This window comes from Hippocampus zosterae, chromosome 1 (assembly GCF_025434085.1).
Source record: "Hippocampus zosterae strain Florida chromosome 1, ASM2543408v3, whole genome shotgun sequence".
Lineage (NCBI taxonomy): Eukaryota > Metazoa > Chordata > Actinopteri > Syngnathiformes > Syngnathidae > Hippocampus > Hippocampus zosterae.
The window spans coordinates 33,333,445-33,356,281 of record NC_067451.1 but is presented as its reverse complement, the minus strand read 5'-3'; the positions used below and the strand labels follow the sequence as shown (position 1 = coordinate 33,356,281).

The window sequence follows — 22,837 nt, the reverse complement described above, 5'->3', positions numbered from 1 at the left end:
CTCTTTTAAAATGTCGTACCCCCTAAAATCTGTTTAGAATTGGCTAGTTAAACCATAAATATACCACAAATGATCCAAAAACACTTGAAAATATTTTTCAAAATGGTCCTCCACCATTGACCTTAAAGTAGAATGACTTAAATATCATTTGATCAGAGTGAATCATCAGTTGTTGTGAATCGTTTTGTTCGAGCATGAGCGTTTGTCTTTTCTAGGGCTATTTTCAACTGGCATTCGGCTGTGGCTGTTGATTATTGACCTGTTGCATAATACATTTTGTTCTTCATAACACCTCCCCAGCCAACCAGCCAGCCTGGAATTGTCTGCACAGGAACAAATATTGCAGAAATCAAATATTTATGGCCGCTTCTTCCACATTCACACATCATGCAGGTGGAGATGTTGCAAACTGACTTTTCCAGCAGGAGTAAAAAAGCACCACTCCCTCTTTTTGTGAGTCACTTTCGACCGACTTGTCACTAGACTTTTTATCCCTTTGTGGGGAATAATAAGGTGCACAGTAACCAAAATGGCTTCCAGCTGAGTTGTTTGGTTGAGCCTCTCCGTTTATTTATCAATTTCAACACATGTATTCACAATTTTAGTTATTCACGATTATAACTAAACTAGCTGGTTCGCCGCCCTCCGGGTGGGTCATCAGCTAGTTCCTGCGGAAGGCTGGTAAGGTGGTGGTTCGTCACCCTCCGGGCGGCTCATCAGCTAGTTCCTGCGGAAGGCTGGCAAGGTGGGCCTTCGGCCCACAAAAGTGTTGTTGCTTGGTTCAACTTTTTGTTCATCTTCATTGCTTATCGCGAAAATAAAGAGATGTTTAGCTCTACTAAATAACTAACAATTTCATTGCAATGCTTGTGGGTAGACAACATTTTTTCACTAAGATGCCCGCGCGATCATAGTGAGCCACTGCCTGAGCGGCGCAGTGGCGGCGCGCAGCGGCGCGGTGAGGTAGGTACGTTTTGAAAAGGGACAGACGGAAGGACAGACCGCGTGTGGGACGACGCGCAATATATATATAGATTATACATTTAGTTTTATACATACACAATTATACATTATTGTTTTGACTTATTAATATGTATAATACTGAACTTATTCATGTAACATTATTCTGATTATTTTGATCGGATTTCTTACTTTTTACATATGTATTCACTTTACCTTTTCTATACTTATAATTTTATTCTTTCTTGGCTTAAATGCTTACTATTGGTTCTCAACACCAAGTACCACCTACAAATGTATTCTTTGAGGGAGGGGGGGAAATACAGTTCACAAGTGCAAATTTGCAAATGTGCAGACCACCATTATTCTCATTTTAAGAAAAGTTTTCAACTCCCCATGTAGTGTTTGTAGCTGTTTATTGTATTAAATGGGGGTAGGGGGATGCTGCCTGTCTCCTTGCATGGTTTATTTTAACTTAGATTTGTATTTATTCCGCAGGATGGAATCCCCGAGAGCTTAAAGATGAAGGGTAAGTTTTCAATTTATGATTGCCTCATGCCTTTTCCCTCCCTATCAATGAATGACACCTGTAGGGGAAAATATGATGATTGTGTTGTGCATCCGTGGAGATGAGTGTATGTAATGCATAAAAGACATATGTACAGGATATTAAAATATGTATAAATAAATACATTTCTTCTGGGGCAGAGTGTGGGCCGTGGATCAGTGGGGTCTTGGAACAAACTCAACCTCATTACCCAACCTCATCTCTCCTGCTGTCAGTTTTGCTAAATGTGGACTTCTTTTGCAGTGGACTTCTTCATTCCCCAGGCAGTGATTCACTGGCTGTACTTAAATAACAGTTTAAAAAAAAGTATAGACTCTTTGAATGTACAAAGCATATAAAAGTCACGTTAAAAGACAGAAAGAGACTGGAGCGACTGGTCAGGAAGGCCAGTTCTGTCCTGGGTTGTTCCCTTGACACTCTGGAGGAGGTGGGCAACAGAAGGATGCTAACTAAGCTAAAAGCTATGATGGCCAGTCCCTCCCACCCCCTCCAGCCCGCCCTGACAGCACTTGGTAGCTCATTCAGCAAGAGACTGTTACATCCGCGCTGCAAGAAGGAGAGATACCGACGCTCGTTCCTACCGACTGCTGTCAGGCTGCTGAATAAAAATAACAATAATAATAATAATAATAATAATTAAATGATGTGAAAGACAATTGTAAATAGCACTGTAATTTATGCATTTTGTGTTTATATTGCACTTAATTGAACGGTGGTTGTTTTTTAATTTTTTCTTCTTTCTACCTACATTCTTACTGCTGGAGGCTGTAAATTTCCCCAGTGTGGGACAAATAAACGATATCTTATCTTAATCAGAATCATCTGTTTTGGCCAAGTATGTACAACACACAAGGAATTTGTCTCCGGTATAACACGCTGCACTAGTATCATCGTAAACAACAAAATCATTCAACCATTTTAGAGTAACCAGTAGTTTTGTAGTACCATTTTGTGGTGCAAGAAGAGTGACTACGTCAGTGACTGTTTAAGGAGTTAATGGCTAGAAGGAAGAAGCTGTTTAAGTGTCTACTGGATTTGGTGCGCATGGATCTGTAGCGTCTGCCTGAGGGGAGTGGCTGAAAAAAGTGGTGGGCAGGGTGCGGGGGATCCAGGAGGATTTTCCGTGCCCTTGTCTTGATTCTTGCAGTGTGCAAGTCCTCAAGAGTGGGTAGGGCGGTGCCAACGATTTTTTTCTGCCGTTCTAACTGTCCGTTGAAGTCGGATTTTGTCCTTTTTTGTGGTGGCCCCAAACCAAACCGTGATGGAAGAACACAGGATTGATTCGATGACTGCCGTGTAGAACTGTCGTAGCACCTCCTGTGGCAGGCCATGCTTCCTCAGCAGCCTCAGTAAGTACATCCGCTGCCGGGCCCTTTTCAGGATGGAGATGGTGTTGACTTCCCACTTCATGTCCTGGGAGACTGTGATTCCCAGGAACTTGAAGGTCTCGACGGTTGACACAGGGCAGTTGGATAGTGTGAGGGGCAACTGTGGAGAAGAATGTTTCCTGAAGTCCACGATCATCTCTACAGTCTTGAGTGTGTTCAGCCCGAGGTTCTGTCGGCTGCACCAGAGCTCCAGCTGCTCCACTTGTTGGCGGTACGCAGACTCCTCGCCGTCTTTGATGAGACCGATTACCGTGGTGTCGTCTGCGAACTTTATGAGTTTGACAGCTGGATCTGTTGAGGTGCAATCATTTGTGTAGAGAGAGAAGAGCAGTGGCGAGAGGACACATCCCTGTGGGGCTCCAGTGCTGGTGGTGCGTATTGATGATGTTGTTGCTCCCAGTCTCACCTGTTGTGTCCGTCCCGTCAGGAAGCTGAGGATCCACTGGCAGATTGTAGGGGACACACCGAGGTGGAGTAGTTTGGGGGTGAGGAGTTCCGGGATGATGGTGTTGAACGCAGAGCTGAAATCCACAAACAGAATCCTTGCGTAGGTCCCTGTGCTGTCGAGGTGCTTGAGGATGTAGTGCAGACCTATGTTGACTGCGTCTTCCACAGACCTGTTTGCCCAGTAGGCAAACTGGAGAGGGTCCAGCAGGGGTCCAGTGACGTTCTTTAGGTGGTTCAGCACAAGGCGTTCAAAGGACTTCATGACCACAGACGTCAGGGCGACAGGCCTATAGTCGTTCAGTTCCGCTGTTGCCGATTTCTTGGGAACTGGGATGATGGTAGACTGTTTGAAGCAGGATGGGACCTCACACAGCTCCAGGGATCTGTTGAAGATTTGTGTGAAGACCGGAGCCAGCTGGTCAGCGCAGACTTTCAGGCAGGAGGGGGACACTTTGTCGGGCCCCGGAGCTTTCTTGATCTTTTGCTGCTTGAAGAGCCGTCTCACGTCCTGTTCGTGGATCTGTAGTGGAGAAAAAGAGGGTGGGGGGTAGGTAGAGTGGTTTCTGGTAGAGGTGGGTGTGTGTGGGAAATGGGGGTGTCCTTTTCAAATCGGCAGAAAAACATGTTTAGTTCATTAGCAAGACGCTTATTGTTCACTGTTTGGGGGGATGGCATTCTATAGTTAGTGATTGCTTTCAGGCCATTCCATACAGATGCAGAGTCGTTAGCAGAGAACTGGTTTTTCAGCCTCTCTGCATAGCTTCTCTTAGCGATGTTAATTTCCTTTGTCAATTGGTTTCGGGCATGTTTGTACAGTGCCCGATCGCCACTTCTAAATGCGGCCTCTTTCTCTTTCCTGAGTTGCCTGAATTTGGGAGTAAACCATGGCTCGTTATTGTTGAAGGAGCGGAAGGACTTCGTTGGTACACACGTCCTCCCAGAAACTGATGTATGATGTTACAGTGTCTGTGTATTCATCCAGTGTGCCCGTTGAAGTTTCAAAGACGCCCCAATCAGTGCAGTCTAAGCATTCTTGTAGAGCTAGCTTTGCTTTATCTGTCCATTTTTTCACAGTCTTAACAACCGGTTTAACACATTTGAGTTTCTGTCTGTATGTAGGTATTAAGTGGATTAAATTGTGGTCAGAACGACCCAATGCTGCACGGGCGACCGATCGGTATGCATTTTTGATTGTTGTATAGCAGTGGTCTAGAATGTTGCCTTCTCTGGTGAAACAGTCGATGTGCTGCTTATATCTGGGAAGTTCACGGTTAAGATGTGCTCTATTAAAATCGCCCCAAATGATCAGGGGTGACTCTGGGTATTTTAGTTCGAGTTTGTTTACTTGTTCGGCTAGCGTTTGTATCACCGTGTTAGCGTTAGCTTGTGGCGCAATGTAAACACCGACTAGTAAAAAGGAGGTGAACTCACGTGGCGAGTAGAATGGCTTGCAGTTTAAAGACAGCGACTCCAGGTCCGGGCTGCAGTGTGAGTCGAGCTTTGTGACATCAGTGCACCATTCTTCGTTGATATAGAAGCAAATCCCACCACTTTTCGATTTCCCTGATAGCTCCGTGTCGCGGTCGGCTCGGAGAAGGCGGAAGCCGGGTAGATGTAGCGCGGAATCTGGGTGGCGGTCACTGAGCCAGGTTTCAGTGAAGCAGAGCGCAGCAGAACGTGCAAAGGTTTTGTTGGTCTTTGTGAGGAGAAGAAGTTCATCGATCTTGTGTGGCAGAGATCGTAGATTAGCAAAATGGATCGATGGGAGCGGGGTTCGAAATCCGCGCTGCCGGAGCTTGACGAGCACGCCGGCACGCTTCCCCCTCTTCCGGCGGCGTTTCCATGCTCCGTACAGCGCAGCCGCTCCGCTCGCGATTAGCTCCGAAAAACCTTGTGGATTTTCGTGTGCTGGTGAAAAAAGACCGAGCGTAGACTCCCCAATATGCAGCAACTTTTCCCTCGTGTAAGTAAGCCGCTCAGGGTCGCCAAAAACAAACGAAAATGACAAAAACAGGGATAATACCAGGGAGCGTGTGACCGAGGCTGCCATACCTGTCGGCGCCTGATGACGTCATCCACGACGTAACTCCAGTTGATAAAATACAAACCCATTTTGACAACAAAAAACTCGGTTCACAAAATGGTTTCTGTCTTTAATTAACTTACAGTGTTCAATTGAACGGAAGAAAACACATTTCATCATATAGAGCACTAGCTGGTGCGCCGCCCTCCGGGCGGCTCATCAGCTAGTTCCTGCGGAAGGCTGGTAAGGTGATGGTTCGCCGCCCTCCGGGCGGCTCATCGGCTAGTTCCTGCGGAAGGCTGGTAAGGTGGGCCTTCGGCCCACAAAAGTGTTGTTGCTTGGTTCAACTTTTTGTTCATCTTCATTGCTTGTCGCGAAAATAAAGAGATGTTTAGCTCTACTAAATAACTAACAATTTCATTGCAATGCTTGTGGGTAATTTTTTCGCTAAGATGCCCGCACGATCGTAGTGAGCCACTGCCTGAGCGGCGCAGTGGCGGCGCGGTGAAGTAGGTACGTTTTGAAAAGGGAGAGACGGAAGGACAGACTGCGTGCGGGACGACGCGCAATATATATATAAGATGTTGAAGTGCTAGTTAGTGTTAGCTCAACTTTTATGCCATCAAAACATTGTGTTTGTATGCTAACGTGAATAGGCAAACATCCATCCATCCATTTTCCGATCCACTTTATCCTCACAAGGGTCACAGGGGGTGCTGGAGCCTATCCCAGCCGTCTTCAGGCAGTAGGCTGGGGACACCCTGAACCGGTTGCCAGCCAATGACAGGGCACACAGAGCCGAACAACCATCTGCGCTCACACTCACACCTCGAGACTATTTAGATTGTTCAATCAGCCTGCCATGCATTTTTTGGGAATGTGGGAGGAAACCGGAGTACCCGGAGAAAACCCATGCAGGGAGAACATGCAAACTCCACACAGGGAGGCCAGAGCTGGAATTCAACCCTCTGCACTGTGAGGTTGACGCGCTAACCACCGGACCAAAAAACATGCTAAATTAGCCACATATGGGTAGAGTACAAAAAGTAGTCAAATGTAACAACGATATGTTGAGGAATGATAGTTGTAAGAAGTAGAAAGTACGAATATCTCTGGTTAAAATGAATTGAAATGAATCAGAAAAATACATCCTCCAGTAAAGTACAGCTTTCTGAAAAAGCGACTAAAGTAACATTCAGTATTTGCACTTCATTACTCACCACCATTACTGTTCTCTGTGTTGCCTTGGAATCCCCCTCCGAGAGTCATCACCTTACCGTGGTGGAGGGGTTTGTGTGTCCCAATGATCCTAGAAGCTAAGTTGTCTGGGGCTTTATGCCCCTGGCAGGGTCACCCATGGCAAACAGGTTCTAGGTGAGGGGCCAGACAAAGCACGGCTCAAAGACCCCTATGATGAATGAAATAAATGGATCTAGGTTTCCCTTGCCCGGACGCGGGTCACCGGGGCCCCACTCTGGAGCCAGGCCTGGAGGTGGGGCTCGTTGGCAAGCGCCTGGTGGCCGGGCCTACACCCATGGGGCCCGGTCGGGCACAGCCCAAAGAGGCAACGTGGGTCCCCCTTCCCATGGGCTCACCACCCATGAGAGGGGCCAAAGGGGTCGGGGGCTATGTGAGCTGGGCGGCAGCCAAAGGCGGGGACCCTGGCGGTCCGATCCTCGGCTGCAGAAGCTAGCTCTTGGGACATGGAATGTCACCTCTCTGGCAGGGAAGGAGCCCGAGCTGGTGTGTGAGGCAGAGAATTTCCGACTGGATATAGTCGGACTTGCCTCCACACACAGCCTGGGTTCTGGTACCAGTTCTCTCGAGAGGGGTTGGACTCTCTTCCACTCTGGAGTTGCTCACAGTGAGAGGCGCAGAGCAGGTGTGGGCATACTCATTGCCCCCCGGCTCAGTGCCTGTACATTGGGGTTCACACCGGTAGACGAGAGGGTTGCCTCCCTCCTCCTTCGGGTGGGTGGACGGGTCCTGACTGTTGTTTGTGCATATGCACCAAACAGCAGCTCAGCATACCCACCCTTTTTGGAGTCCTTGGAGGGTGTGCTGGAGAGTACCCCTGCTGGGGACTCCCTTGTTCTGCTGGGGGACTTCAATGCTCACGTGGGCAATGACAGTGAGACCTGGAGGGGCGTGATTGGGAGGAACGGCCCCCCCGATCTGAACCCGAGTGGTGTTTTGTTATTGGACTTCTGTGCTCGTCACGGATTGTCCATAACGAACACCTTGTTCAAACATAAGGGTGCCCATAGGTGCACTTGGCACCAGGACACCCTAGGCCGCAGTTCGATGATCGACTTTGTTGTTGTATCATCGGATTTGCGGCCGCATGTTCTGGACACTCGGGTGAAGAGAGGGGCGGAGCTGTCAACTGATCACCACCTGGTGGTGAGTAGGCTCCGATGGTGGGGGAAGATGCCGGTCCGCCCTGGCAGACCTAAACGTATAGTGAGGGTTTGTTGGGAGCGTCTGGCGGAATCCCCTGTCAGAAGGAGTGTCAACTCCCACCTCCGACAGACCTTTTCCCATGTTCCGGGGGAGGCGGGGGACATTGAGCCCGAGTGGACCATGTTCCGTGCCTCTATTGTTGAGGCGGCCAATCTGAGTTGTGGCCGTAAGGTGGTTGGTGCCTGTCGTGGCGGCAACCCTCGTACTCGCTGGTGGACACCAGCAGTAAGGGATGCCGTCAAGCTGAAGAAGGAGTCCTATCGAGCCTTTATGGCCTGTGGGACCCCAGAGGCAGCTGACGGGTATCGACTGGCCAAACGAACCGCGGCTTCGGTGGTCACCGAGGCAAAAACCCGAGCGTGGGAAGAGTTCGGTGAGGCCATGGAAGCCGACTTCCGGACCGCTTCGAGGAAATTCTGGTCCACCATCCGACGTCTCAGGAGGGGGATGCAGTGCACCACTAACACTGAGTACAGTGGGGATGGGGCGCTGCTGACTTCGACTCGGGACGTTGTGAACCGGTGGGCAGAGTACTTCGAAGACCTCCTCAACTCCAACAACACGCCTTCCTTGGAGGAAGCAGAGCCTGGGGACTCTGAGGTGGGCTCTCCTATCTCTGTGGTTGAAGTCACCGATGTGGTTAAAAAGCTCCTCGGTGGCAAGGCCGCAGGGGTGGATGAGATCCGCCCGGAGTTCCTCAAGGCTCTGGATGTTGTGGGGCTGTCCTGGTTGACACGCCTCTGCAACATCGCGTGGTCAACAGGGAGAGTGCCTCTGGATTGGCAGACCGGGGTGGTAGTCCCTCTTTTTAAAAAGGGGGACCGGAGGGTGTGTTCCAACTACAGAGGGATCACACTCCTCAGCCTCCCTGGTAAGGTCTATTCAGGGGTGCTGGAGAGGAGGGTCCGTCGGGAAGTCGAGCCTCAGATTGAGGAGGAGCAGTGTGGTTTTCGTCCCGGCCGTGGAACAGTGGACCAGCTCTGCACCCTTAGCAGGGTCCTTGAGGGTATGTGGGAATTCGCCCAACCAGTCTACATGTGTTTTGTGGACTTGGAGAAGGCGTTTGACCGTGTCCCTCGGGGAGTTCTGTGGGGGGTGCTTCGTGGGTATGGGGTACCGAACCCCCTGATACGGGCTGTTCGGTCACTATACCACCGATGTCAGAGTTTGGTTCGCATTGCCGGCAGTAAGTCGGAATCGTTTCCAGTGGGGGTGGGACTCCGCCAAGGCTGCCCTTTGTCGCCGATTCTGTTCATAACCTTTATGGACAGAATTTCTAGGCGCAGCCGAAGCGTTGATGGGGTCCGTTTTGGGGGCCGCAGTATTGCATCCCTGCTTTTTGCAGATGATGTGGTGTTGTTGGCTCCTTCAAGCGGGGCTCTCCAACTCTCACTGGAGCGTTTCACAGCCGAGTGTGAAGCGGTTGGGATGAAAATCAGCACCTCCAAATCTGAAACCATGGTCCTCAGTCGGAAAAGGGTGGAGTGCCCCCTCCGGGTCGGGGAGGAGATCTTGCCCCAAGTGGAGGAGTTCAAGCATCTTGGGGTCTTGTTCACGAGTGGGGGTCGGAGGGAGCGGGAGATCGACAGGCGGATCGGTGCAGCGTCTGCTGTGATGCGGACGTTGTATCGGTCTGTCGTGGTGAAGAAGGAGCTGAGCCAAAGGGCGAAGCTCTCAATTTACCGGTCGATCTACGTCCCAACCCTCACCTATGGTCACGAGCTATGGGTCGTGACCGAAAGAACGAGATCCCGGATACAAGCGGCTGAAATGAGTTTTCTCCGCAGGGTGTCCGGGCTCTCCCTTAGAGATAAGGTGAGAAGCTCAGTCATCCGGGAGGGGCTCAGAGTCGAGCCGCTTCTCCTCCACATCGAGAGGAGCCAGATGAGGTGGCTTGGGCATCTGATTCGGATGCCTCCTGAGCGCCTCCCTGGTGAGGTGTTCCGGTCATGTCCCACCGGGAGGAGACCCCGAGGAAGACCCAGGACACGCTGGAGAGACTATGTCACCCAGCTTGCCTGGGAACGACTCGGGATCCCCCGGGGAGAGCTGGAAGAAGTAGCTCGGGAGAGGGAAGTCTGGGCTTCCCTTCTAAAGCTGTTGCCCCCGCGACCCGGCCCCGGATAAGCGGTAGATGATGGATGGATGGATGGATGGATGGATGGATGGATGGATGGATGGACAGTTTAGTGAGCCACTCAAAAGCTTGGATGCACTTGAGCCTTGACGTTAGCGTACTGAGCAGCCAATTAAAGAATCCCATTTAGTAGACACGTCTCCATGCGAAAGCGCTTTTTAATTAATAAAAAATGATATAAGCACATGTAGAGGATGTATGTTGCTCCTTAATTAGCCGACGGAGCCTCTCATAGGAAATCATGTAAATTCATTCATCCAGAGCTCATCAAACCTTTACTAACTGTGCAGGCAAGTATTCAGTAATTAACCATTGATTTACTTTCTTGTATGCTTGAGATCAGTTGTTTTGTTTCCTCATTTTTTTTTTACATTCAAAATTATGAGTGTTAGTGTGTTGACATAAATATCAACAATGGTGACATTATTATTATTTTTTTTAATAATTAATTATTATTTTAGACCTTAACGTGGCCGTTTTGGAGTGCAGACGGGTAAAAATAAAAGAATGTCGTGACAACCAGTATGTGCACGGGAGCCTCACGGTGGCTTGGCCGCTTAAGAGCACCTCGTTGATGTAGCGTGGGATATATTCCTGCTTTTTGTTGTACAGGAGTGACAGGTCATTAAGATCGATTAGCTGATTACTAACTGATCAATAATTACCAGGCTTTCCTCAGCGGGCTGCATAAAAAGTCATGAAAAGTGTCAATATGTGTCCAAGTAAGAGTAAAAATCTCCTTCCAGACCGGATGTCGACAAGGTCTGGGCAGTAATTGCGAGGTCTGCATTAGCATAACACGCCCAGAGGGAAGGTCTTACTCCGACCTGTTTTCGACATCTCGTTTTCCGCCACAACGTTGGCGAGGACGAGAAGTCATAAATAATTCAGGGTTCACCTCACACACTCGCGCCGCCTTCTGATGATTACACAAGAGAGGTCAATTGAGCCTTAATGCCTCTCTTTTATGAACTGCATCCCCTCTCTCAACTGGGATTTCACAGCAAAATGAGTCGATCGAGTTCACGCTGACAACAACCAAAAGATCTAAACAAAGAGCAAAGATCTTAGCCTCCGTGTGGATGGATTTGTATGAATTGATTGATTTACAAGATGGACGTACAGTACATTGATTCAAATTAAACTGGATCGTTTCACTTTTAATTGGACCATCCTTGAATCGTAACACACCTCATGTATAGATTGAGATACACTACAAATCCTCTTTTATTGGAGAGTTGCAAACGTGTGTGTGTGTGTGTGTGTGTGTGTGTGTGTGTGTGTGAAGATACTGTACGCATCGAATCGTGTGTGTTTATTGAAGATGCACAGCCCTACGGTCTCTCCTTCTGTAAGTCAAATTGCAGCATAGCTGGCACCTGTAAAACTGAACAATGTGCCACTGAACATCTAACCTTGGAGTGACCCAATATAGCAGAGTTGGCACCTATAAAATGGTAAACATTTCGAGGATCTGATGTAGTGGCATAGAGGAAGAAAAGGACGTTTGAGGCCAATTGTAAAACGATAAAGAAAATAAAGAGATATGAGACAGCAATACAGAAGATGTGATATCTGTGAAGCTGACAAAAAAAAGGGTGTTTTGTCACATTTACATACAAATAACTATATCCATAGATACAGTTCAGCTTTCGCTTGATTGTAGTTGTATTATTTATTTATTTATTTGGGGGGTGGGGAGGTGGAACGACTACCGGTATTCTTTGTTATTTGCTGAAACTTTACTATCTATCTATACTATACTATCAGAACTAAGTTGATTTGAGTCATTTCATTTTGACATTATTGCTTTGTCGCCATCTTTGGGATCCTTAGACAATTATAAACTTATTTTGGGGGGATTTTGTTGGTCTTGCAAATACTGTGGTTTCATTGTTGCATATTTTACATTGGTCATATTACATTACATATTATATTGATAATATTACTTTGTATTGTAATATACGGTGTATCATTAATTATTAAAAAAAAAAAAACATTCTACTCAGATGTCATCGGGTGAAGATGGACACATCCAACACACTAACCAAAAGGTTGCATTGACATAAGCATAACCTAATTGGAGGAGCTAATACAGTTGAATTACACTCACCTCTTGGGGGTTTTCTGTTGTACAGTGAGTGTGTGAGCAAAATGAAGTGAGACCAATGAGATGCATCTTTTTTGTCGTGCACCAGGACGAAAAAGCCTTTGTTGCCACACAAAAGAGCAACGTAGATAAAATGACAGGCGCTTGCCAGCGTGCTCGCTATTTGGGAGTACCCGCGCCGAGAACTCGTCACGAAAGCCTGACTCATCGGTTTCAAGGCAATATTTAGCTTGGCAGACCACCCAAAAGCTGGCTCGTTGTCCAGCCATTCATCCAGCCATCTGTCCACCAACCACCAACAAACCCGGCCTGCTGTGATGTCATAGTCTGTCTGGTTTAAATAATCCTGCTCCTGCAGGATTCATTTCTTTCTTTCTTATTTACAATTTTTAAACGGTGGACCTGCTCTGGTGAGTGATGTGGAATTGAACAAATGAGGATGTACAGTTCTCCAGTTGTTAACTGGCTACAGCATTAGCCACTGTGTGGAGCGTGACGGCATCAACTGAGGCTCTCAGCGGGTCAGCTGTGAGTGTGCTTGTGTTCACACTGTATATTCTTATCATTTGTTCAATAAAACGGTTGAAAGAGCCTCCTCACCTGCTGTTATTGATTAAGATTTGTTGTGACTAGCAAAAGTAGGCTACATTTAATTAGCTAAAGATGTTTACTTTCCCATTGATGTGCAGTTGTGTAACTTAAACCAGTTGCACTTTGCAGTCGGCACATCGTACTTGAGCTTCTTTAATTAATTTTTTTCACACCTTTTTGGAATCATAGATGCGGTTAAGTTATTTTAGATCAACATTTTTTTTGCGCTGATTCCGAATTTGCCCTTGTTTTTTTTTTATATGAAAATCGTGTTTTGATATAATATAAATGATCTAATTCATTCGTTCATTCATTTTCCGAACCGGTTTATCCTCACAAGGAAGTGTGGGAGCCTATTCCACCCGTCATCGGGCAGGAGGCAGGGTACACCCTGAACTGGCTGCCAGCCACGCGGAGGGTACATATAGACGAACAACCATTCATGCTCACACTCACGCCTTGGGACAATTTCCAATGTTCAATCAGCCTGTCATCCACATTTTTGGAATATGGAAGGAAACTGTAGTACCCAGAGAATCTAACCCTGCACCTCTGCACTGTGAGGCGGACATGCTGTCCAGTTGTCCATCGGGCTACAACAACATCATATGTAATGTAATTAGTAATATTTAAGAATAGGGTTATGCTCAGCAACAGGTGGGATTGTTTTTCTAAAATGTCATAGCTATAAAGTACAATGCTTGGTAAATTCTGTTTTGTGCAAGTTTTTATAGGTCAAACATAAAAACAAAAAATGAAACCATCTCAAAAACCTGAAAAAAAGTGACGGGACAAGCGTAGCATGGAATGATACAGGCCCCTCCAAAAATGTCTGAGCTGAATCCCTGGCATGGTATGATGGAAGCATATAATTTATGTTAAAAAAATGTTTGAGCTGAAGAATTAATTGAATTCAAACCGACATCACATACAATTATCAAATCGCAAAGGCAGCAATTTATAAAAAGAAAAATGCTTCATTTTTGATCAGTTGGTATAGGCTTTATTTTGTTATATACATGGACAGTGTATATATATATATATATATATATATATATATATATATATATATATATATATATATATATATATATATATATATATATATACACACAGTAAGGTGAAAGCATTTATCATCTGATACTGCTCATTCTAATACATATATATTTTTTGCTTTTGTTTGTGTCACGTTACGCACGAAGCAGGGAAAAGGAACGGCTTCGTATGTAACGGAGAAAGTGAAAATGAGCGGATCCCCGAAAATAGCAGGCACCGACAAGGACTCTGTCAAAACAATAGTATTTATTATAAACAAAAATCCCGCCTAAAAAATAACAGAAAACGCTGGGCAAAACGAGCACCGGGAAATAAAGAACGCGACAACAGAAAACGCTTGCAAAACATGGCAAGGAACGTATGTTAATACAAATGCTAGTTCACGCACGAATATATAAAGATCCCCTTGGGACGATGAAAATGTAACTAACGCGAATGGTATCGAACAATGATTTTAGTGGTATGGGCAACAGCAGTGGCACGGCATGTAAATACTCCGGCAATGGGTCAAACGCCGGAGCGCCTAGATATAGCAGGTGTAATCAGTGGGAAATAAGCAGCAGGTGTGTAGCCGGCAGAAGAGAATGCGTGCCACCTGCTGCCGAATACGGAACATGACAGTACCCCCCCCTCAACGGACGCCTCCCGGCGGCCCACCCGGTTTGGACGGGTGAGAAGCGTGGAAGTCCCGAATCAGGGACGGGTCTAAGATCCAGGAGCGGGGGACCCATTGTCGATCCTCTGGTCCATAGCCCTCCCAGTCGACCAGATACTGGAACCCCTTACCCCTGCGCCGAGAGTCCAGGATGGCCCGCACGGTGTACACAGGGTCCCCGTCGACGACCCGCGGAGGAGGAGGCGGGGTGGGAGACGGAGCCAAGGGACTGGTCGCCACCGGCTTGATCAGCGAGATGTGGAACACGGGGTGAATCTTCATGGTGGCTGGCAGCCGGAGCTTGACCGCGACGGGGCTGACGATGGACTCGACCTTGAATGGTCCGGCGAATCGGGGCCCCAATTTCGCAGACGTGCCGGCCAGGCGAAGGTCCCTCGTCGCCAGCCACACCTCCTGTCCCACCACGTAGGTAGGTGCCGGGCGCCGACGACGATCCGCGATCTGCTGGTTCCGGGTCGCCGTGCGGGATAGTGCAGCCCGGGCCTCCTTCCATACGCGATGAGCCCGTTTGAGGTGGAACTGCACCGACGGAACCTCCACCTGACCCTCCTGGGACGGGAACAGTGGTGGTTGGTACCCGTAGGCCGTCATGAAAGGGGACCGCCCCGTAGCTGAAGAGACGGTGTTGTGAGCGTACTCCACCCAAGGTAAATGGTCAGCCCAGGACGAGGGACGGTGGAGACACACGCAACGGAGGGCCGCACCCAGATCCTGGTTAGCGCGCTCCGCCTGCCCATTGGACTGCGGGTGGTATCCCGATGTCAAACTCGCCGTGGCCCCCAGTGACCGGCAGAACCGTTTCCACACTTTGGACACGAACTGGGGCCGCCGGTCAGATACAATGTCCTGAGGGATGCCATGGAGGCGGAAGACATGCCTGACGAGGAGGTCGGCGGTCTCCAACGCCGACGGCAATTTGGACAGAGGGATGAAGTGGGCCGATTTGGAGAAACGGTCCACAATGGTGAGAATGACGGACCGCCCACGGGATGGGGAAAGTCCCGTGACAAAGTCCAGGGAGATGTGGGACCAAGGACGAGGAGGAATGGGTAACGGTTGGAGCAATCCAGCCGGAGGCCGACGCGAGGTCTTGCCGCAGGCGCAGGTGGAGCAGGCGTTGATGTACTCCATGACATCCTTCCGTAGCTCCGGCCACCAGAACCGCTGGGAGATGAGGTGCACAGTCCGGTTCACCCCGGCAGGCCACTTTAGACGCGTGCCCCCACTGCAACACCTCCGAGCGTAGTGGGGGAGGTACAAACAGTTTCCCTGCGGGACAAGCGGCCGGGATATGGACCCCATCTTGGACCTCCCAAACCCTCCGCTCGATCTCCCACCTCAGTGCCCCCAGGATGCGATGATCTGGAAGGATGGTACCAGGTGTGGGATCCCTTTCTGCCGGATCGTGGAGGCGGAAGAGGGCGTCAGGCTTTGTGTTCTTGGACAATAGGTGAGGGTGAAATTGAATCGCGTCAGCAGAAGCGCCCACCGGGCCTGTCGCGAATTCAGTCTTTTCGCGGACCGAATGTATTCCAAGTTCTTGTGATCCGTGAAAACAGTGAAGGGCTCTTTATTCCCCTCGAGCCAGTGTCTCTACTCCTGTAGTGCCGCCACCACAGCTAGCAGTTCACGATTTCCCACGTCGTAATTCGCCTCGGCGGCACTGAGACGACGAGAGAAAAAGGCGCAGGGGTGCAGCTTCTGGTCAACCGGAGAACGTTGAGACAAAACTGCCCCCACTCCTGAATCCGAGGCGTCCACCTCTACTATAAAAGGTTGGTCTGGATCAGGATGCTGCAGTACCGGTGGGTTAGTGAAGGCTCTTTTCAAGTTCGTGAATGCTGTGTCCGTGACCGAGTCCCATGTAAACGGGAGCTTAACGGAAGTCAGCCGGGTTAACGGTAGAGCCTGTTGGCTATAATTACGAATAAAACGTCTGTAGAAGTTGGCAAACCCCAAGAAGCGTTGCAGCTCCTTACGGTTGGTGGGTGTAGGCCACTCCACCACCGCCTTGGTCTTAACGGGGTCGGCTCTCAGTTTACCCTGCTCAATGATAAATCCCAGGAACGAGATGGTTTGTACATGGAACTCACACTTCTCTGCCTTGACGAAGAGCCTGTTTTCTTATAACCGTTGTAAAACGAGTCTGACGTGCTGTTTGTGCTCCTGTACTGACTGGGAGAAGATCAAAATATAATCGAGATAAACGAAACAAAAAACGTTCAGCATGTCCCTCAAGACGTCGTTCACCAGACTCTGGAACACAGCGGGGGCGTTAGTCAAACCGAAAGGCATGAACAAGTATTCGAAATGGCCTAAGGGGGTTTTAAAAGCCCTCTTCCACTCATCCCCTTCTCGAACGCGAACCAGATGGTACGCGCTACGCAAGTCTAATTTTGAAAAAATTGTGGCCGATTGTAGTGGAGCGAAAGCGGAATCTAACAACGGCAGGGGGTATTTATTCTTTATCGTAATGTCATTTAGCCCCCGATAATCCACGCACGGCCGTAACGACTTGTCCTTCTTCTCTACGAAGAATAATCCGGCACCTAACGGTGATCGTGATGGTCTGATGAGACCTGCAGCGAGCGAGCTATTGATGTAATCCCTCAATGCCTCTCGTTCAGGTTCAGACACGCGATATAATCGAGAGCTCGGCAGCGGGGCGCCCACCTGAAGGTCTATGGTGCAGTCGTACGGACGGTGCGGAGGCAGAGATCGGGCGCGATCCTTACTAAAAACCTGTTTTAAGTCATGATTGTAACTAGGCACCCCGTCAAGGCAGATATCTTCAGGGGCATCGTTACCGACACGCGTGTGTTCCCCTACAGCAGACCGCAAACAATGCTCATGACAGAATGGACTCCATAGTTCTATGGCCGGGCGGTTCCATGATATGATTGGGTTGTGAGTTTTGAGCCAGGGTAAACCGAGAATAACCTGAGCGGCTCGGGAATGCATTAAATAGAACCGTCTGTACTCTACGTGATTCCCCGACAACCTGAGCTTAAGCGGTTCTGTGATCCGTGTTACCACCGCTAGAAGGCGTCCGTCGAGATCGTGAACACGTCTCTTTTCGGCTAGTTCCTCGCTCGAACAGACTATCTCTGAGGCAATGTCGGTGTCCAGGAAACAGTCATCGGCACCGGAGTCTATCAGGGCCCAGATCTGACGCGTACGGGACGCCCCGTAGATCTCACCCTCGAGTTCAAGTCTCCTGGTGCGTCCCGGTCGAGAGTCGACTCTACGAGGCTCTCGTGATTCAGCGCGAGGTCGTGACTCACAGTACTCGACGGTCGCAGGTGGTTGAGGTCCCGATGGGCAGGGAGCGGCCCGAAGTCTCGGTTGGTCACTGTTGCAATCAGCCTGGTCCTCGATTCGGTACCGTCTCTCCTCTGGTCGGGAAGATCGAAGCTTAGGTTTTGCTTCGCGCACTGCCATTGCCCATGACGCCGCCCGACCAGTCAATAAGCTCATGACGTAGGCGACCTTCGCGTCATCACTGACGTAAACGGACGGCTGCTGGTCAAAAACGAGCGAGCACTGGTGGAGGAAGTACCCGCACTGACCATACTCGCCTCCATAGCGTGGAGGATGTGGAAGCCTCGGTTCCCTAAAAAAAATAGGAGACGGGGCGGGAACCTCCGGGGTCGGTGCTCTCTGCCCTTCTAAAAGACTTACGCGAGGTTCGTACTCCTCGAGTCTGTGAGCCAACATGGAGACCACGCCGCGGAGCTCGGATATCGTTTGGCTCTGCTGACTCCTACGTTGCTCTTGGCGGGACAAAGCCGACAAGATCTTATCGATGTCCGCGGGATCCGTGGTAGCCGGAGTATTCTGTCAGTTACGCAAGAAGCAGGGAAAAGGAACGGCTTCGTACGTAACAGAGAAAGTGAAAGTGAGCGGATCCCCGAAAATAGCAGGCACCGACAAGGACTCTGTCAAAACAATAGTATTTATTATAAACAAAAATCCCGCCTAATAAATAACAGAAAACGCTGGGCAAAACGAGCACCAGGAAATAAAGAACGCGACAACAGAAAACGCTTGCAAAAAACGGCAAGGAACGTATGTTAATACAAATGCTAGTTCACGCACGAATATATAAAGATCCCCTTGGGACGATGAAAATGTAACTAACGCGAATGGTATCGAACAATGATTTTAGTGTTATGGGCAACAGCAGTGGCACGGCATGTAAATACTCCGGCAATGGGTCAAACGCCGGAGCGCCTAGATATAGCAAGTGTAATCAGTGGGAAATAAGCAGCAGGTGGCACGCATTCTCTTCTGCCGGCTACACACGGAACATGACAGTTTGTTAAAAAAATGTAAAGAGGAACTTGAGAAAAAAATATGACATAACAAATCACAATTGCAATCTTGAAGGGGTTTGGGGGGAATCACAATTTGAACCGCTCAGCCCTAAAAAAAATGACATCATACCTCTCGTTTAATGTGACAACATCCATCCGGCAAAGTGCACTTTTTGTGTTTTGGAAAAATGTAATCAATAACTTCTGAGCTGCATGCTGCCGTTGATCTTTAGTAGCAATTTGAAATGAAAAAGAAGTGCAATTACGCGTGACCAAGCCACAGTGGCGTAATTGGAGATTGTGCTGAGTGAATCGGGAAATGTTTGCCGCCGTGATGGACTTGCAGGAGACAATCAATGTGACTAATATGTTGAAAGACGCCTCCTAATAGGGTCTGAACGCAGCCTCGGAGGACACATCCTCCGATGAGATCTTGTTTACTCGCCTCGTCGACTCGTTCGGGCGCTTCTCAACCGTCAGCTTCTGTCCCCGTCGTAATTGTTTCATTTGTATGCTAGCAGAGTCTCAGTAATCAGACATTGAATCATTTCATGCAGCACATTAAAGTCGATTTTTCCAGTTTGTATTTTAGGTGTTGTATTTTCTCCTAATTGTATGCCTGCAGATGTGCATATACACGAAGCGGAGGTTGAATGATTTAACTGGAAATGTGGCGGCCCCCGCTTGGACTGGCCCCCTCTTGCGTCGTACCTTTAAATAAATGCGGCCATCTGTGCGACTCCCTGTTGTTCATTCCATCACCACCACTTCTCCATTTTCAAACAGTACATTCAGAGCCACGGCGACAGCCTTTGTTGCCCGCGATAGACTCTGGAGCGGTATTATGTTTTTGTCAAATATTTTTGTAATTTTGTGTAATTTTCATCTTATAATTTTATACTTTTTTTCTAATCTGGATTTTTATGTTGAATGTTGTTTTTTTTCAAATGTTTGTCTATATTTCATCTTTTTTTAATTGTTCATAAAAAAATATTTGATTTTTTTCAACCTTTTTCTACAGTAATTATGCATGGATTGTGTAGTTTTTTTAAATGATCTTGTTTAATATAAATAGTCAGCTTGCCGGATCCATACGCGGATTTGCTGCTGGCTGGCTTGCACCCTGCTCAGTAGCTTGCACGCTGACTTTCTGCTTTCTCCCGCAGGGTATTTTGATGTGAACTTGTATGGCATGTATCAAAGTGTCGCTTTACATTTGATGTTTCATCGATGGTATTTTGTTATTGTAAATTAGACACACCGCAGAACCTGTTCCTTCCACAAAGGCTAATCCTTCGGTCCATTCGCCCTGAAGTGTACCATGCTCGTCATCTTTTTTTCTTTTCACCATTTTATTTGTCAAAGGATTAGCTTTGAGCTAATGACATAGTGGGATGATTCAAAAGGGGGCGTTTACCTGTTTCCCCGGCAATGGCCAACGTAGGCCAGTATCATCCAATTAAAATTGCTGCTGCCGCCAGCTGCATCCCTGAACAGGACATGAGCAGTGAAAAATCGAATGGATTAAACAAGAGAATATTTTGTTTTATTTGCGAGCCAAATGCAATCATCAAAAGAGCCACACCTGGCTCACGAGCCATAGGTTCCCAACCCCTGCTCTATACAAATATAGAGATATGTATACCGGTAGTTATATATTTCGGCATATATAATTTGAACAAAAAAGTCTAACTTGTTCGTAAAACAAAAAGATCTGAAAGTGTTTATTTTAAGTCGAGATTTCTGAAAAGATGACTGCTACTGTTTATACGAATGCCATTCCCCTGTTCATCACACAAGAAATATTGTTGCACCAGTGTGTTTTGCTCTCGTGTTTGCCCAACCTTCAATAGGTTTCATTATTTGTGAGTGCTTCTATGCAAAAACACATACAGTGCACTCCGCTTAATAGAACACCGGTTAATAGAGTAATCCGCTTAATAGAGCAAAAGGCTCTGGAACAGATTTCCCTAATGCAATTTCCTATAAAGATACTCCGCTTAGTAGAACAGATCTCCGCTTAATAGAACAGGCCGTAAGCAATGAACATTGTAAACTAGTGGTTTTCGAAGTGTAGCTATCGCGATACTGTACCACTATCGCGAGAAAACGCGGTAGTTCTAGCCGTATACAGTAACAGGTAGCACGCGCCACTCCACACATAGACACACGCACGTCACAATGGCTTCAACTTCATTCAAGAGACGAGGGCTATCACCTGCGGATAAGAAGGACATACTCAGACGATACGATGCATTGCCGGATTCTCAGAAGGTACGCCCGCGGTTTCCAGGACTTCCCTCTTATCCAGCGCATTGAGAGGGAAGTCAACCGCAAAATTACGGACTCCTGTTTCCAGACAAAAGTAACGAAATTTTTCTCGTGATTTGAGATGTTTGACTGAAGTTGATTAAAGTTGTTGTTTGATTAAAGATATGGACGTCCACAGTCGAAATATCTCTTCTAACTCGTCAGCAGGGGGTTTTCTGCGTGCATAACTTGGTCGTCGACGTGTCTGAAGGTGTACCTAATAAAGTGTCTCCGGTTAATAGAAACCCCGCTTAGTAGAACAGAAGCGCTTCGGCCCAATGGTGTTCTATTAAGCGGAGTGCACTGTAATTGTATAATTTGTATAATCTCAAAAAAAAAAATTGAAGCTCGAAACCAATTAGTCTAATTAGAACAATAAATAGTTCAATGCAGCTTATTCATGGCCTCCAGCATACATAAATAATGAATATTATTTTTTGCTATGAGTGGAAAACCTCCTACGAGGAACCATATAAATCAGACGTCAAACAGTATGTATATATACACTGTGTATATATATATAAAACGTATTTTCACGACCATTCGGTGCACCGTATGGTTGGGCGCAGTCTCATTAATGGGTGCTATTTCTGTATTTTACACATAGACAAAACACACTGTATTATTGGCCGCAGTTTTAAAGTGGTAAAACATACGCCAACTTAAACATACGGCATGCGTGCGCGCACGCTAAAAACACGTTAGCTTGAAGCATACGGTAGCATGCCAAGACATACAGATACAAGCTAAAAACACGTTTTTAAAAAGGCAACGGAAGCAAAACGGAGTTCCGTTGTATTTTATTTAGCCATCATACAATGTACTCACATTTTTCGATCAATCATCACCCAGAAACCCATCAAAATCCTCATCCTCTGTATCAGAATTGAACAATTGTACAAGTACCGGTAATCCATCAAAACCGCCGTGTTGCCTCTCGTTGTCAGAGTCACTCTCATTGCCATGTGGCTCCACAGAAATGATGCCGGCTTTGCCAAACACTCAAACAACGGTGCCAGCAGACACGTTCGTCCAAGCAGCCACAATCCATTCGCAAATTGTGGCGTAACTCGCCCGCCGCTGCCTCTCACTCTTTGTAAAGTTGTGTTTGCCATCGATCATCCATTGTTCCCATGCCGTTCGCAACTTTACTTTGAACGCCCGGTTGATGCCAATGTCCAGCGGTTGGAGTTCTTTAGTCAAGCCTCCGGGTATAACGGCAAGCTCAGAGTTCATTTGCTTGACTTGGTTTTTCACCGCTGCTGTGAGATGGGCACGCATGCCAAAAGCATAACCGATGGCTTGAAGTTTGAACTGAGCTTCGTAGGCGTGTCTCTTTGTAGAATTTATTTTCGGGGGTACGTAGAAACCAAAACCGAAGTTGTTTTGCAACAATGAACATAGCCACACTCTATACAGGTGTTGGTACCTGCTTGGGGCGTCCACTTACACGCCCACCCTTCACTTATTAGCGGACTTCTCCCCCGCATGCCTGTCCTCTCTCACGTCTGCCTTCTCTCTCTCTCTCTCTCTCTCTCTCTCTCTCTCTCTCTCTCTCTCTCTCTCTCTCTCACTCTCTCTCTCTCTCCATATATGTACATATACACGCCCACCCTTCACTGATTGGCCGACTTCTTTGCTGCATGCCTGTCCACAGTCACTTCTGCCTTTTCTCTATATAAACAGCGTGTCGGCTGTCAGTCAGGTTTCGGAACTCAGCGCATACACAAGACGCTCCGCATCATAAGGCGTCCTGTCCATTTTTGGAGAAAATTTAAGACTTTTAATGGCG

At 47.8% G+C, this 22,837-nt stretch overlaps 1 protein-coding gene across 1 annotated transcript in view; it reads left to right on the top strand.

The window, feature by feature from the left end:
• Nucleotides 1-22,837, top strand: part of fstl5 (follistatin-like 5) — a 146,635-nt gene that overhangs the window by 19,925 nt on the left and 103,873 nt on the right. Inside the window, exon 3 of the mRNA XM_052059325.1 lies at nucleotides 1,459-1,489. Coding sequence (XP_051915285.1) covers nucleotides 1,459-1,489 — 31 coding nt within the window. The remainder of the gene's footprint in view (nucleotides 1-1,458; nucleotides 1,490-22,837) is intronic.